The sequence below is a fragment of the Dreissena polymorpha genome, chromosome 6 (assembly GCF_020536995.1).
Source record: "Dreissena polymorpha isolate Duluth1 chromosome 6, UMN_Dpol_1.0, whole genome shotgun sequence".
Classification (NCBI taxonomy): Eukaryota; Metazoa; Mollusca; class Bivalvia; order Myida; family Dreissenidae; genus Dreissena; species Dreissena polymorpha.
In genome coordinates, this window is record NC_068360.1 from 67,911,072 (window position 1) to 67,929,796 (window position 18,725).

Consider the following 18,725-nt stretch of genomic DNA (forward strand, 5'->3'; position numbering starts at 1 on the left):
CGTTGCATGATCGTGTCAAAAACAAGTTCAGCAGTTCAAAAATTGGCATAAAAACGGTGTTGACAACTGTAGAGGAAACACAGTTGGAACAATGGGCTCGGATCGGTTATTGGAGAACCCAAAAGGAACTCGCTTATGTGGTAAAGCAAATTATTGAGGAGGATGGCAGGAAGACTCCTTTTATGGACAACCGACCGGGCCGAAAGTGGATGGATGTTTTCTTTGCCCGTCACCCATCTTTCAACTTGGGCACCACTGTCCAGCTTGGAAAAGAGCGTGCTGTCATAAACACGGAGAAAATTTTGAAATGGTTCTATGATTTGGAACACTATGTCATGCATGAAGTTGGTGATGCAAAGTTATTGAAAGATCCAAGTAGAATTTATAATGCCGATGAAAGTGGGATATCTCTATGTCAGACAAAAAATAAAAAGATAATAGGCGAAACGGGTGCACCTGTTGTCTATCAATATGGCAACAGTGATAAGACACAAATGACAATAATGGCGGCGGCAAGTGCGGTTAGACAATACATTCAACCGATGATTATCGTTCCTGGGCAGCGTTTTTCGTACAACCCATTACGTGGATTTGAGGAGGCTTCACTGGGAAGATCCGAAAATGGTTGGATGGACTCGGAGGTGTTCACATCTTGGCTAAAGGATGTGTTCCTTCCAGGCATGTAAAAAAAACCTGTCCTACTCCTCAATGATGGGCACAAGGCCCATATAACTATGGGTGCGTCCGATCTATACGTGCAGAGTGGAATTGAATTGTATTGTTTGTTGGAACATTCGTCACATGTACACAACCACTCAACCTGCGTCTTTTTGGTGTGTAAAAACAATCATGGCGTGAGACTGTGCCAAAACTATCAATCAGAGCACATACATGTAGGTGAATTTGTTACAAAGCAAACGTTTGCTAGGGTGTTCAAGCAAGCATGGCTTAAGAGTGCGACGGTTGATGTGGCCATAAAAGGCTTTCAAGAATCAGGCATTTTCCCACTTAATCCACAGAAAGTGACTTCATCTGTGAAGTTAATGCCAAGTTCCATATTTGCTGAAGAGTCTATCTTGAATGCATCTGTTGCTGCAATCGAAGTGGATAATGCTATACCTGCAGTCGCGACATTACAAACAGGTCATGGCTTAATAGCAGATACATCTGTTTCTGCAATGGAGGCGGATACCGAGGTACCTGTTAATGCTGCGTCACTAAACGATGCTTCATTACCCACTGGTGTGACAGCTCTTACTGATCCTGTTCTACCAACAGTTGCATCTGTAACTACTCCTCAGTCGCTTCCAGTTTCGGTCATCATATCGCCTTTCAGCAAATTCTTCAAATTTCCAAAAACCGAAATAAAGCGTCCGAAGGTTCGAAGGATGATAATGCCAAAGGCGATTACTGGGGCAAAATACAGAGAATGGCTGGCAGAAAAAGAGGCAAAGAAACAACTAGATATAACGGGAAAAAGGAAATGCCAGGAGGAAAGGTTACACAAGAAACAACGCCGCGTGGAAGAGCTCAAAGAGAAAAAAAGGAAATTGGAAAGAAAACAAAGGGAAAGGGAACAAGCCAAGAAAAGGATAAAGGAATTGAAAATAAAAAAGAGCCAAGAGACAGATCGAATTCTAAAAGAAATAGAAAATGAAAAATGTTTTAAATGCAACATGGCCTGTAATGAATTTATACAGTGTGGAAATTGCTGCAGACAATTCCACTTCTCTTGTGTTTCTGATGAACTCATCGAAGGTCTCGAAGAACTGCCTTTCGCATGCAAGTACTGCTGAATGCAGGTTTCTTTCATATTTCATCGTTTTTCGGTTCTCCTCAAAATCGCAAGAGACACGATCTCAGTTGCTATTTTGCATATTAATCAATTTTCTCACATCCCGTAAAATTCTAGCCTTTCCATATTTAGATACGTCAAAATAAATATACTGTATTGATAATTTTACATCACTTTGTATAGTATCTCACTTATAACGGCCGCCGTTGGCCATAGAACATATACATATAACCTGGCTTTCCTTCTTTATTTACTAAAAGCCTTATTTCTAGGTGTTTTCCAAAATTGACTGAGTATGTTAGTGTACATGATTGAACTTATATCTTTTTCTAGGTACAATTTGTTTCCAAGCCGGACTAATGAAACGGGAAATCTCTGGACAATCCAAATATGTGCATTTAGGCCTGTACAATATTGTGAAAGCTCAATTAAAAATACTTTACAAAGAGGAACGTGTTTATAACCATATGTAACGGTGGATATATTAAACCATCTTCTTCGGTGTTCAAAAACAAGCATGGATGACTCAAGAAGTATTTTAAACCTTTGTGCGAAACAAGAAATAGCCATAGACCCGAGCATTGTGTATTTAGCGAAAGATTTCGCCATACAATACGATGACGATCGACTGTTCACACTTGTGGATGACATAAACGCGACTTCTGACATCAACCCTGCCTGGCTTGAATAGAGACTGGTTAATGTTCGCCAAAATGTTTGTACATATATCTGTCAGTCGCACAATTTACTTTTTTTATGTAATGTTTTTTGTGTTATTTGGATAAATAACAAAAATCTGGTTGTGGTAATGGGTTACAGTGTTCTTTGCATTTTCACCAATTGACAGTAGGTTTGGTAAATGAAATGTTTGGTAAAAAAAAGTAAAGTAGTTGAATATGTCTGGAGGTTTCGGTAAATTATAATTGTATAGTAAATATCCTTGTTATGTGGACGTATTTTTAAATTTCAATTTACCGAAACCTCCAGACCTATTGCTCTATATTACCTTTTTACCGAACTTGTTATTTATCGAACTTACATATTATCGTTTTTATTACGGAAATTATTCCAAAGTTGGTATTTTTCAAACTATGTCAATTAAATGGATTCATCAGATTTTATTTTTTTAAAGTCATCATGTTCGGAATTAGGAACACTTCTGTTCGGAATTACAATCATATATTCAGAATTTGGAACAGTTGGATGTGCATATGCTTTGTGAATAATTTCTGTTTAGATGGACCATTATGGTTCATTATTAGTCTAAAGTATATCATATAAACGTATCTAGTTGATTATTGTCTCCCTTTGATTGAAAGTGATCGTAATTCTGAACATCATTATAAGTGGCTTATGTGTTCGGAAATAGGTACACCCGCTCTACATTATTTGAGGAAAAGATGATGATTAAATTATTTGTTCACTTGTTATGACTAGCAGATTATTTTTTTACTAACAGATTCTTTTTTTACATGATGTCCAGACCTGTACAGTGTTTTTTTCAACATTTTGGTAATGGGGCCAGGTCCCTTTGCATTGGAAAAATTTGCGGCGTTTTGACTAAAATTGTGATATTTATAGTGTTGTTGTTGTTTTGCTAAAAAAATGCTTCAAAATTAAGATTACACGTGTTTTCAGTATTATATTTACTAAGGTTGAACTTAGATGGGAGTTTAACAAAATATTGAGATCTAAAGAAAAAAAAAATTGAAACCTTTCATTGAGAATTTTTAGCTCCCATTGGGAAAAATATATACTTTTTTCCATTGGGAATGGGGCAGATTTCCGGACCCAAATTTGAATGAAAAAAAATTGGTTGTCTTCTCTCGGGTCAAAACTTCTTGCGGTATTTCTTTATTTGTCACTTGCTTTTGTTTACAAACAAACCTGAGTGACCATCTAGATAAATATGTAAGAAAACATCTCATGCTGCTTATATCAATCGTCTGTGACTTGGTAATTAAATATTGGAAAATTATGGGAAATATCATTTGAAGCCGAAATCAACTTTTAATCACCCTTGAAATGAAATTGCACATTCAACTTCTCCACTTTTCGTTTTTGTGACAGTGTACACTTAAGTCTGCTTGCTGGTGCTTTGGTCAGACATTATTAATATTGTAAAAATTCTTTGGGTAGCAGGGTGCATGGAAACACCGAATTCCACTTTTCACCGAATTACAACCGAATTACACTTTTCACCGAATTACAACCGAATTCCACTTTTTACCGAATTACAACTGAGTACCGAATATCATTACTGAATTACACTTTAACCAAAATTAACTGACATGTTTTTTATTAAACATAATAGTAAACTACATATTTTAGGGTTGCGTCATTGTTTTGTTAATTGTGTTATGTTTCAGCTTATAATCTTTTAAGACGACAGTTGGAAAAGGTGAAATGTGCGCATATCTTAAAACCAAACTCCACTTAAAATATTTAATGTATTCTTTTATCACAATGATTAAAATGATCAACATGTCGATTTTAATTTGATAAGAGCCTAAAGATGATAACGAATTTGCTAAGTAATTACCGAATTACACATTTTATATGTAATTGAGGACCGAATTACACTTTCACCGAATTCCAGTCCACTCCCATATTTACCCGAGAAACGAATTACACATTCAGTTGGGTGTGCGATTTGAAGGTGTAATTCAGGTAGTTGAAAGTTATAAATGGAGTAACGGAAAAAGCAATAATATTAAAAAGCAAATGGATATTAATAATGTTAAATACTTTATTATAAATGAATTAAGCATCATCATCAACAAAAGCATACAAATTATATGAAATAAAAGAGGGAAATGTAAATGAACACGTACACAAAAATATTTAATGAACTTAAATGTAATAGAGTTATACTTTATCACATTTTTTGCAATTGCTAAACATGTCGGAATTACTTTAAAAAGTAAATATATAGATTAACGAAATACACATTCGTGAACTTATCGGGTAAATGTAATACTATAGAAACTGCTGTTAAATTGTTTAGCACTTCCGAAGGATAACATAACATGTAAGATGTAAAAGGTTTAAATAGTTTGACAATGTATGTAACAAGTGAACATTAACATGTACTTCAAGATTAAAATAGCATGAACTTTTTGTAAGCGTAAATCCATTGTATAATTTTCTAATATTATACATATAATTTTTTGAAATTATACATTGCAAATTCTAAAATTAATAAGAAAACATTGTAAAATGTTATCTAAACACCTATTACGTATTGAATAACAGAATTTATACAAAGAAATGCACGTGATGTTTTATAACTAATATAAGTGCGCGTTCCATTGAACGTTGATTTCAGCGAAATGGATCATATTTGTTAATATCCAGCTTCACATTTAATTAGCGCCGTCTTTAATAAGATTATCTCTATACTGTGAATAAAAAGTTTACAACGGTGATGTGGCTCCATTCCCGTTTTTTTTAATATACACAACAATTTAGCAATAAGAGAAATCAGTTATTTTAGCAGTATATAATTTTCCAGTACAGTAGCCACGGGGCCTGTGTATTGAGCTGATAAGATACGGATCAACACAGCAGGTTGCTAATACACAGTGTAGACTTCCCCTGTTTTAGTATACTAATTGTTATTTGCCTGATATAAATGAAGTGTATTTATTCGGGTCTACCGACGTTATGTTAAAAGTCGTTTAAAGTGAAAATGTCAAATTATTCATATTCTCAGATTTTTAACTCATTTGAATTGTGACATTTATTATTCCTATAATCAGTATGCATCACGCAAACATGCACTTTTATGATTAAAATTTATAAAATTTAATTAATAGATGCTGCTTGGTGACAACGTTTATTAAAATTTCTTTCATCACTTAAATATTTTACAAAAATACACCCGTGTTTCTATCTTAATAAATCTGCAAACAACGCATTTTTTATCAATGTTTCTTTTTATCAAACACTTGTTTATATATATATTTCATACATTTTATTCAAAATTAGCAGTCAAACGTATTTTAAAATGCCAATACGGGTATAATAACACTCGCATTATTGACTCGTATATTTGCATCTGGAATACGCCCTTTTTATGACACTTACTGATTGTTGTGAAACGCATTATCTATTTCATGTGTTGAGAGTATACCATAAATGATTAACACGTCTGTAATTACCAATTACTGAGTGCGACAATCGTTATTGTTGTAGACAATATCGGTATATGTTTGCATCTCGAGGACGCCCATCTTGTTTCATGTTAATTATTTCACTAATTGATAATTGATGTGTTAGTTAACAATGAAAAACAAGAAATATTGCCGTTTATGGCCTCATCATTTGTATATCTTATATTGTATCATAATCTTGAATGAACATGAAATACTTATTAAAGCGAGATTATACGATTTTTTTAAGTGTTTAATTGTAATAAATTGATAAATATATGTTACCAAAACACTGAATAGGCATTAAAAAATTACACTGAAGACTGAAGACGAATTTCATAAAATGCAGCCAAAAGAAATTAACCGCTGAAAGGGAATAATCCGTAAAACTTAATTTAGATTCATATCGTACATGCATGATAGACACGCTGGCGAATTCTATTGTACTGACATTTTAAATTCAGATTTTATATCTGGCTTATTTCGCATTACACGTGTTGTTCTTAACTTGTATTTTAATTTATATCGAAATATATGTATAATAAGTTTTTACACATTTTATATTAATTCATACATTTTTGACAAAATCGTGTATTCTCTCTTTGACACTTGATCCGTATGGTCCGCCGATGATCTAATTTAAACAAGTATTTTGCCATTAATGTCATTACAGATACATTTTATTTTTTATTTTAATACATTTATTGAAAGGTCAGACATGTTCTGTATGGTCCGCAAATCTGGACCGTATACTCCGTATATAAGTATTTGTCATTAAATGATTCATTAATGTTAGTACAGCAATTTTTACAATTTATTAAATTATGGAACACGGAAAATTTGTTCATCTTGAGAAATTTCGTTTTTCTACTTCTACTTGTGGAATCAATTATCTATAATCGTATTATACATTTTGTAAAAGTGTAGAATAAATTTAACAGACTTACCGCAACAGAGCTGATGTGGCATCATAATCCAATCCATTTTTAAATGCACATTTGACACAAATGAAATTTAAACTTTTGTTTGACCATGATATTAAGTCATTGTCTGTAAGATAAGTACAACCGGCATGAGCCCATTTTTTACATCCCGTACAGAATATAGTACCGTTTTGGCACTCTTCCTCACATACAGAACACGGGTATTGCGCCATGCTTTACGATCATATTTTGGGGAATCGGACATTTTATATGGGTAATCATTGAAGATGCGCAATAAATGAGTAAAGGCGATTGAAAAAAATCCGACTTTTATTACATTCGAAGGACAATCATCAAACAAATCGAAATTCTTTATTGGCCAATTTGATATTGTATTCAATAAACACTCAAAATAACAATTTATTCTAATTAGTGAAAATCAGCATATGAGTAAAAACAATTAAAAAACATCCCACTTTCATTTATTCAAAAGGACAATCATCAAACAAATCGGAACTTTTTTGTAGCCAATTATCTATTATATTCAATCAGACGTAGTGTCAAAAACTTGTGAATAGCGGATTAAAGACGCGTGAAACTTATAAAGGTGGTCGAAAAATCTGCAAACTGTAAAAAACGCAAAACAATTGATAGAAACTCGGCCAGTCGGTCTGTGATTAGTGGAATTCGGTGACAGCCCGGCGTCATGTGAAGAACCCGTATCTAATCGATACCAACGATCATTTTAATGTGGAATTCGGTTGTAATTCGGTGAAAAGTGTAATTCGGTTGTAATTCGGTGAAAAGTGGAATTCGGTGTTTCCATGGACCGTGGGTAGCACACCACTTAATATTATTTGTTCAGGAAAACCCTAACAATATTTCAATTTTTAGAGTTCAATAGATTTTTTAAGAAAATAATTCGGACAGTGCTTGAAAATATTTGTAATATTCAAGTATTTTTGTGTTTTAAATTCAAAGTTACTATTTAAAATCCTATAAACTTAAATGCTTGCTGCTTTAAATGATATGTTCTATCTTTGGTTTATTCATGTTTGATTTATTTAAGTAGTTTCCACCCTATTTTCAGCTGACATACGGTCACATACCCCATATGATAGTGTTGTTGTTGCAATGTCAGACTTCAGTTAAACTTAATGGATTTTCGCTAGTAAAAAGTAATTATGAAATGAATTTATGTCAAATATGATGGTCAAATCAATCAATATCTGATGTGTAAAGATGGTGTTGAAATTTGAATGTGTACAAATAACGGATTTAAGGCTAAAAATATGTGGTTTTGTATAAATTGTTGGTGTCCATTCTATGAGGAACTCCACAGATAATATGTTTGGTATTCCAATAACCATTTTGAAATGCATTCAGCAAACAATTTCTGTCGTGCGGATTTTCCTAATATGGGTATTTTGAAATCATGTCCAAGAGACAGGACATGTAAACTAAATAGGTTATTTTTCTGACTAATTTCATGGGTTACCTTACTCCTATAAATATGAGGTCGATATAAGCGGGGAAGCTTACGTCTAATTATTTGGACTAGGGTTACCTTTTCTATTGATTTAAAAATCCCAGCAGTTAATGATATAAAGCATGTCTTCTCATTGTTGAATTTCACCTTTAATACTGAGCAAGTCATTGTGTTTAATGTAGAATACACAATAACACAGTTAAACGTTAATGTGCTTTAATTTATTAAAGTTTTTTAGTTATAGTTGCAAAACCGAAAATAGAAAAACGGTGTTAAAAAACTTTTAGTTTGCAAAAGTAGCTTAATGCTTCTAAGGTTAAATACCAACAATAATAATAAAATCAAGTTTCTTTAACTTTTTCGACTTTCACATTTACAAAAACACACCCACACACAACATATACCATGTAGTAAGACGCTTTCCTTCTTTTTTGTTTGATTAATGTTGACCATTTAAAGTAGTGTACGCATTTGTTTTGATAGCAATTAACAGTAATAACACCATGTCTGTATCTTTGCTGAGATGTGCACTGGGCATTGAGTATGGATTTTTGTTCTTTGTAAAACTCAAAAGAAAACAATCCTTTACTCTTTATATCGATTTTCAACGTTTATTTTTGACATTATTTTGTTTAAGCCAGGCTTTGATTGTAATAATGTTCAATAAAAATAATTAAACAATCTTTTACTCTTTATATCGATTTTCAACGTTTATTTTTGACATTATTTTGTTTAAGCCATGCTTTTATTGTAATAATGTTCAGTAAAAAATAATTAAAACCATGCATATGATACATCAGCTTGATAATTGAACTTTTTTTCTTAATTGACCTGAATGTATGCCAGACAATTCATGTAATACAAACGGGAACAATATGAATAATTGCGAAATAAGCACACACGTGTTTTGTCAACTGTGTTGCGTCCTATTAGCCTTTTGATTCTTTTTATTCCATTGATTTGAGAATTTAAATGCACACACGAATAAGTACAGTGTCGATTGTCTTACTCAATTTATGATGCACGCATGACAAGTTGCTATAATTGAACTAAAAGGACCTCTACGTGTTCCTCCATTTCGGACACACAAGTATGTGAGCCCGTTCTGGGCAAACTGAGCTTAATACAAAACATTCCACACAGGCTAATCAGGGATGATGCTTTCCTCCATAACGGATGTTTTCGTTTAAATGTAGTATCTTCTAAACAAAATTAATTATAGGCAGAAAGTGTTGTCCCTGATTAGCATGTGTTAAATGCATATGCATAATGCACATGCATGAAGTCCGGTTTTGCCAGAGCGCATTTCAATTATATGATGTCAAGTAACGTATAGGGGAACATTGATGCCCTGTAGTACAAGTCGAGAATACAGAAAGGATTGGCTGAAAAAGGTAATGGAATCAGGGTGGATGTTAATGGAGTACGTGTGTTGATGTCGTAATCGTACCTGAACTAACACTTTGAAGGCTTGTGGAATGTCACGTTATCATATTTTTTTGTATAATATACATGTTGAAGTAGCTGACTTGAGTTCCATTATGTCCATGTACCCATACTTATAATCTTGGTGGGGTTCCAATTCCACTGTCTTGATTAAGGTGAGAGTGATGAACACTATCTATAGCTATTATGAAGTCTTGTTAGTATACCTATCTTGATGAAGGTGAGAGTGATGAACACTATCTATAGCTATTATGAAGTCTTGTTAGTATACCTATCTTGATGAAGGTGAGGGAGATGAACACAATCTACAGCTATTATGAAGTCTTGTTAGTATACCTATCTTGATTAAGGTGAGGGTGATGAACACTATCTATATGAAGTCTTGTTAGTATACCTATCTTGATGAAGGTGAGAGTGATGAACACTATCTATAGCTTTTATGAAGTCTTGTTAGTATACCTATCTTTATGAAGGTGAGAGTGATGAACACTATCTATAGCTTTTATGAAGTCTTGTTAGTATACCTATCTTGATGAAGGTGAGAGTGATGAACACTATCTATAGCTTTTATGAAGTCTTGATAGTATACCTATCTTGATGAAGGTGAGGGTGATGAACACTATCTATAGCTATTATGAAGTCTTGTTAGTATACCTATCTTGATGAAGGTGAGGGTGATGAACACTATCTACAGCTATTATGAAGTCTTGTTAGTATACCTATCTTGATGAAGGTGAGAGTGATGAACACTATCTATAGCTATTATCAAGTCTTGTTAGTATACCTATCTTGATGAAGATGAGGGTGATGAACACTATCTTTAGCTATTATGAAGTCTTGTTAGTATACCTATCTTGATGAAGGTGAGAGTGATGAACACTATCTATAGCTTTTATGAAATCTTGTTAGTATACCTATCTTTATGAAGGTGAGAGTGATGAACACTATCTATAGCTTTTATGAAGTCTTGTTAGTATACCTATCTTAATAAAGGTGAGAGTGATGAACACTATCTATAGCTATTATGAAGTCTTGTTAGTATACCTATCTTGATGAAGGTGAGAGTGATGAACACTATCTATAGCTATTATGAAGTCTTGTTAGTATACCTATCTTGATAAAGATGCAGACCCTATCGACCCAGACAGGATACACGGCTCCCTTCTGTACTATACGCAGCTTGTTCATCAGGTTGGACTCAATAAAGCCTGTGTGACGATCCTATCGGGAACAGAACACTTATCTTATTGCATAATTTGTCAGTAAAGTCTGACACAAATCTTTAGTTGTTTTTAAACTTCCTTGCAAAATATTCATTTTAAATGTCTTCATACAATGAATTTAAAAAAAGGCTTTTCACTACATATACATAATTGTAAATAAGGCTATTTTCTGTTTGGAACCTCATACATAGCAACATAAGGAACGCTTTTCTTTTACAACATTTATATAGCAACTTCTTATTGAAATTTAAACATGTGACTATATTATACTCACATTTTCAAAACAGTTGAAAACAGACTTTTTATCAATGAATTTCAATATGATGATGAACAAATGTCATATTCTATTTATCACCTGCTGCATTTACATTTTACAGGACCCTATTTTGTATGATATTGACAATTTCACAGGGCTATTCCTTCACTGTGACTAAAACTTATAGATATTTAACACTGTCCCATACCAGTATTTCCCAGTCATCAGGGGTGACCGGTTCCACCTGACAGCTAGTACAGATGGGAACCACTGTGGTGATGTTACGGACCATAACCTAAAATGTAAGGAACCAAACATGAGACCACTACCTACCTTGTAAAGAATCAAACATGTGAATCGGACTACTTAAAGATCAGAACAATGTCTTGAACCTTATATCTCAAATAATTTGAGGGAAAGATGGAAGTTATATTACGAAACTCAAGCATCAAATAAATGAGAGCTGGACCTATTTTTTACAAGAAGTTTTCAGTTAATGATCTCTATAATTTAAAGATTGTTTGGAACAGTATACTAATTATATTATTAGAATATTGAATCCCTTTAATTGTATGGCAAATGTTCTTAACACTTAAAGACAAATGAGCCTCTACATACCGGCATACTATCTATCAAGCCGAGTTTTTCCCCCAGTAGTCCATTCATCTGTATGACCCCTTCCTCCTTGCCAGCCCGCAGGGTGTCCCCCACCCAGCTGAGGTAGACATTCCTGCCCCCGTCACCCACGATCTCAAACACCGCCAGGTCCTACAGTGAAACGTACAACAGACTTAATCTTATGAAATACATAGCTGTCATGTCATACATATTTTGGAGGCTAAGTTTTGAAAATCATTTTGGCATCTTGGAGATGTAAAGGGGAGCAAACATGACAACACAAAAGAACAACAAATGCCAAAGTCGATGAGTATATTTGTTTTTCTGCATGTTTTTAACCCTTTCAGCGCTGGAACCGAATTTTAAAGGACTTTGCAAACAGTTTGGATCCAGATGAGACGCCACAAAACGTGGTGTCTCATCAGGATCCAAACTGTTTGCTATTCTAATAGTATTCTTTGGAAAAAAAATGAAGAAAATGCTAATTTTAGAAATTCAGCAGACGACATTTTAGCAGACGACAAATTTACCAGCATGCAAAGGGTTAAGTTGCTGCCCATCAAATCCAACAATTCTAGGAGTGTCCATAAGCATTTTTTTTGACCTCCCTAGCCATTTAACAAGCCCAAAACGCAGCCACCTCAAATCCAAAATGAGCCTGCTATGCCATATCTTAATGAAAACTCTGATAAATCAATTTTTTATTGATTGGATACAATACATTTTATCGGCAATAGTTAGCTTATGCAGGCTTGACATTAACTTTCATATCCACTTATCCTGAAAGAAAAGTTACTCGTACAGACATTACATGTACAATGTAACTTCCGCAGTATGTTATTTTCCAATAATTTCAAATAGAATAAACACACAGTAATAATTTCACATTAGTTTTATTTTTAAATCATTTAAAAATATAGGCAAGCAAAACGTATTTAGTTGTCCCCTACCTCTTTCAATATAATTTGATGCAAATGACTCACATTTTACTCTTAGACTTTTAATAATAATGTCACAAAAGGTTAATATATTGTAGAATTAATAGTTCAACATCAATAGCCATCTATTGTGAAAAACAAACAAACTCATTTATGAACAAACAAAACAAGCTAAAACCTGAGAAAAAGTGTCAACTGTTAACAATAAATGCAACAAAAAAACACACACGCGAATGATCTTAAAAAAATACCATGGAACTAGCCAAGACAGTGTTTTGAATTCAACAATACCATGTATAATTGTATCTCCCTTGTGTCTTGTTTACAGTACATTAAAGTATATTGTGTAAATTTTGGAATACCTTGCTCTTTATCTTTTCTATATCAACATTATTTGACTTAGTTTATTTAGATTTTGAAGGAAATCTTTGGTAGAGCGGGTGCTCCGAAATCCGACCATGTTCCTGATTACACTTTTTTGCTAAGGTTATATCAAAACACACAATTTCGTTTCAGTAGCGTTCTAAGAAAAATAATAATCTAGAAACATGTTCAGATCATGTGTGATACTCATGATCAAGAAGAAGGGTTGTGTAAAGGAGGAATCGATGTTGTTCAGAATTACATACCACATTCAAGGACTGATCCAAATTCCGAACAATAGACTAAATTTTGTCAAATCTAAAAGATCCTTTTTTATGTTGCATGTCCGATGACTTATAATATAATGTTCCAAAAACCACGTTGCATGATCGTGTCAAAAACAAGTTCAGCAGTTCAAAAATTGGCATAAAAACGGTGTTGACAACTGTAGAGGAAACACAGTTGGAACAATGGGCTCGGATCGGTTATTGGAGAACCCGAAAGGAACTCGCTTATGTGGTAAAGCAAATTATTGAGGAGGATGGCAGGAAAACTCCTTTTATGGACAACCGACCGGGCCGAAAGTGGATGGATGTTTTCTTTGCCCGTCACCCATCTCTCAACTTGGGCACCACTGTCCAGCTTGGAAAAGAGCGTGCTGTCATAAACACGGAGAAAATTTTGAAATGGTTCTATGATTTGGAACACTATGTCATGCATGAAGTTGGTGATGCAGAGTTATTGAAAGATCCAAGTAGAATTTATAATGCCGATGAAAGTGGGATATCTCTATGTCAGACAAAAAATAAAAAGATAATAGGCGAAACGGGTGCACCTGTTGTCTATCAATATGGCAACAGTGATAAGACACAAATGACAATAATGGCGGCGGCAAGTGCGGTTGGACAATACATTCAACCGATGATTATCGTTCCTGGGCAGCGTTTTTCGTACAACCCATTACGTGGATTTGAGGAGGCTTCACTGGGAAGATCCGAAAATGGTTGGATGGACTCGGAGGTGTTGGCTAAAGGATGTGTTCCTTCCGGGGATAGAAGCCAGGCATGTAAAAAAAACCTGTCCTACTCCTCAATGATGGGCACAAGGCCCATATAACTATGGGTGCGTCCGATCTATGCGTGCAGAGTGGAATTGAATTGTATTGTTTGTTGGAACATTCGTCACATGTACACAACCACTCAACCTGCGTCTTGTTGGTGTGTTAAAACAATCATTGCGTGAGTCTGTGCCAAAACTATCAATCAGAGCACATACATGTAGGTGAATTTGTTACAAAGCAAACGTTTGCTAGGGTGTTCAAGCAAGCATGGCTTAAGAGTGCGACGGTTGATGTGGCCATAAAAGGCTTTCAAGAATTAGGCATTTTCCCACTAAATCCACAGAAAGTGACTTCATCTGTGAAGTTAATGCCAAGTTCCATATTTGCTGAAGAGTCTATCTTGAATGCATCTGTTGCTGCAATCGAAGTGGATAATGCTATACCTGCAGTCGCGACATTACAAACAGGTCATGGCTTAATAGCAGATACATCTGTTTCTGCAATGGAGGCGGATACCTAGGTACCTGTTAATGCTGCGTCACTAAACGATGCTTCATTACCCACTGGTGTGACAGCTCTTACCGATCCTGTTCTACCAACAGTTGCATCTGTAACTACTCAATCGCTTCCAGTTTCGGTCATCATATCGCCTTTCAGCAAATTCTTCAAATTTCCAAAAACCGAAATAAAGCGTCCGAAGGTTCGAAGGATGATAATGCCAAAGGCGATTACTGGGGCAAAATACAGAGAATGGCTGGCAGAAAAAGAGGCAAAGAAACAACTAGATATAACGGGAAAAAGGAAATGCCAGGAGGAAAGGTTACACAAGAAACAACGCCGCGTGGAAGAGCTCAAAGAGAAAAAAAGGAAATTGGAAAGAAAACAAAGGGAAAGGGAACAAGCCAAGAAAAGGATAAAGGAATTGAAAATAAAAAAGAGCCAAGAGACAGATCGAATTCTATAAGGAATAGAAAATGAAAAATGTTTTAAATGCAACATGGCCTGTAATGAATTTATACAGTGTGGAAATTGCTGCAGACAATTCCACTTCTCTTGTGTTTCTGATGAACTCATCGAAGGTCTCGAAGAACTGCGTTTCGCATGCAAGTACTGCTGAATGCAGGTTTCTTTCATATTTCATCGTTTTTCGGTTCTCGTCAAAATCGCAAGAGACACGATCTCAGTTGCTATTTTGCATATTAATCAATTTTCTCACATCCCGTAAAATTCTAGCCTTTCCATATTTAGATACGTCAAAATAAATATACTGTATTGATAATTTTACATCACTTTGTATAGTATCTCACTTATAACGGCGGCCGTTGGCCATAGAACATATACATATAACCTGGCTTTCCTTCTTTATTTACTAAAAGCCTTATTTCTAGGTGTTTTCCAAAATTGACTGAGTATGTTAGTGTACATGATTGAACTTATATCTTTTTCTAGGTACAATTTGTTTCCAAGCCGGACTAATGAAACGGGAAATCTCTGGACAATCCAAATATGTGCATTTAGGCCTGTACAATATTGTGAAAGCTCAATTAAAAATACTTTACAAAGAGGAACGTGTTTATAACCATATGTAACGGTGGATATATTAAACCATCTTCTTCGGTGTTCAAAAACAAGCATGGATGACTCAAGAAGTATTTTAAACCTTTGTGCGAAACAAGAAATAGCCATAGACCCGAGCATTGTGTATTTAGCGAAAGATTTCGCCATACAATACGATGACGATCGACTGTTCACACTTGTGGATGACATAAACGCGACTTCTGACATCAACCCTGCCTGGTTTGAATAGAGACTGGTTAATGTTCGCCAAAATGTTTGTATATATATCTGTCAGTCGCACAATTTACTTTTTTTATGTAATGTTTTTTTGTGTTATTTGGATAAATAACAAAAATCTGGTTGTGGCAATGGGTTACAGTGTTCTTTGCATTTTCACCAATTGACAGTAGGTTTGGTAAATGAAATGTTTGGTAAAAAAAAGTAAAGTAGTTGAATATGTCTGGGGGTTTCGGTAAATTATAATTGTATAGTAAATATCCTTGTTATGTGGACGTATTTTTAAATTTCAATTTACCGAAACCTCCAGACCTATTGCTCTATATTACCTTTTTACCGAACTTGTTATTTATCGAACTTACATATTATCGTTTTTATTACGGAAATTATTCCAAAGTTGGTATTTTTCAAACTATGTCAATTAAATGGATTCATCAGATTTTTTTTTTAAAGTCATCATGTTCGGAATTAGGAACACTTCTGTTCGGAATTACAATCATATATTCAGAATTTGGAACAGTTGGATGTGCATATGCTTTGTGAATAATTTCTGTTTAGATGGACCATTATGGTTCATTATTAGTCTAAAGTATATCATATAAACGTATCTAGTTGATTATTGTCTCCCTTTGATTGAAAGTGATCGTAATTCTGAACATCATTATAAGTGGCTTATGTGTTCGGAAATAGGTACACCCGCTCTACATTATTTGAGGAAAAGATGATGAGTTAAATTATTTGTTCACTTGTTATGACTAGCAGATTATTTTTTTACTAGCAGATTCTTTTTTTACATGATGTCCAGACCTGTACAGTGTTTTTTTCAACATTTTGGTAATGGGGCCAGGTCCCTTTGCATTGGAAAAATTTGCGGCGTTTTGACTAAAATTGTGATATTTATAGTGTTGTTGTTGTTTTGCTAAAAAAATGCTTCAAAATTAAGATTACACGTGTTTTCAGTATTATATTTACTAAGGTTGAACTTAGATGGGAGTTTAACAAAATATTGAGATCTAAAGAAAAAAAATATTGAAACCTTTCATTGAGAATTTTTAGCTCCCATTGGGAAAATATATACTTTTTTCCATTGGGAATGGGGCAGATTTCCGGACCCAAATTTGAATGAAAAAAAATTGGTTGTCTTCTCTCGGGTCAAAACTTCTTGCGGTATTTCTTTATTTGTCACTTGCTTTTGTTTACAAACAAACCTGAGTGACCATCTAGATAAATATGTAAGAAAACATCTCATGCTGCTTATATCAATCGTCTGTGACTTGGTAATTAAATATTGGAAAATTATGGGAAATATCATTTGAAGCCGAAATCAACTTTTAATCACCCTTGAAATGAAATTGCACATTCAACTTCTCCACTTTTCGTTTTTGTGACAGTGTACACTTAAGTCTGCTTGCTGGTGCTTTGGTCAGACATTATTAATATTGTAAAAATTCTTTGGGTAGCACACCACTTATTAATATTATTTGTTCAGGAAAACCCTAACAATATTTCAATTTTTAGAGTTCAATAGATTTTTTAAGAAAATAATTTCGGACAGTGCTTGAAAATATTTGTAATATTCAAGTATTTTTGTGTTTTAAATTCAAAGTTACTATTTAAAATCCTATAAACTTAAATGCTTGCTGCTTTAAATGATATGTCCTATCTTTGGTTTATTCATGTTTGATTTATTTAAGTAGTTTCCACCCTATTTTCAGCTGACATACGGTCACATACCCCATATGATAGTGTTGTTGTTGCAATGTCAGACTTTCACATTTACAAAAACACACACACACACAACATATACCATGTAGTAAGACGCTTTTCTTCTTTTTTGTTTGATTAATGTTGACCATTTAAAGTAGTGTACGCATTTGTTTTGATAGCAATTAACAGTAATAACACCATGTCTGTATCTTTGCTGAGATGTGCACTGGGCATTGAGTATGGATTTTTGTTCTTTGTAAAACTCAAAAGAAAACAATCCTTTACTCTTTATATCGATTTTCAACGTTTATTTTTGACATGATTTTGTTTAAGCCAGGCTTTGATTGTAATAATGTTCAATAAAAATAATTAAACAATCTTTTACTCTTTATATCGATTTTCAACGTTTATTTTTGACATTATTTTGTTTAAGCCATGCTTTTATTGTAATAATGTTCAGTAAAAAATAATTAAAACCATGCATATGATACATCAGCTTGATAATTGAACTTTTTTTCTTAATTGACCTGAATGTATGCCAGACAATTCATGTAATACAAACGGGAACAATATGAATAATTGCGAAATAAGCACACACGTGTTTTGTCAACTGTGTTGCGTCCTATTAGCCTTTTGATTCTTTTTATTCCATTGATTTGAGAATTAAAATGCACACACGAATAAGTACAGTGTCGATTGTCTTACTCAATTTATGATGCACGCATGACAAGTTGCTATAATTGAACTAAAAGGACCTCTACGTGTTCCTCCATTTCGGACACACAAGTATGTGAGCCCGTTCTGGGCAAACTGAGCTTAATACAAAACATTCCACACAGGTTAATCAGGGATGATGCTTTCCTCCATAACGGATGTTTTCGTTTAAATGTAGTATCTTCTAAACAAAATTAATTATAGGCAGAAAGTGTTGTCCCTGATTAGCATGTGTTAAATGCATA

The 18,725-nt window shown here is 34.1% G+C and overlaps 2 protein-coding genes across 3 annotated transcripts in view; both read right to left on the reverse strand.

The window, feature by feature from the left end:
- LOC127833374 (60S ribosomal protein L8-like) overlaps window positions 1-510 on the reverse strand; it is a 368,912-nt gene extending 368,402 nt beyond the window's left edge. The window contains exon 1 of the mRNA XM_052358591.1: window positions 500-510. The gene's annotated coding sequence lies outside the window, so the exon portion shown is untranslated. The remainder of the gene's footprint in view (window positions 1-499) is intronic.
- Window positions 1-11,989, reverse strand: part of LOC127833362 (peroxisome biogenesis factor 1-like) — a 51,853-nt gene extending 39,864 nt beyond the window's left edge. The window contains exon 1 of one of the 2 annotated variants that reach the window (XM_052358560.1): window positions 11,905-11,989. In XM_052358560.1, coding sequence (XP_052214520.1) covers window positions 11,905-11,952 — 48 coding nt within the window. In that variant the 5' untranslated portion in view covers window positions 11,953-11,989. Of the gene's footprint in view, window positions 1-8,439; window positions 8,637-11,904 lie in introns of those variants that run through there. The other variant, XM_052358559.1, reaches the window with a different exon arrangement.
- Between the last annotated feature and the right edge of the window lie 6,736 nt (window positions 11,990-18,725).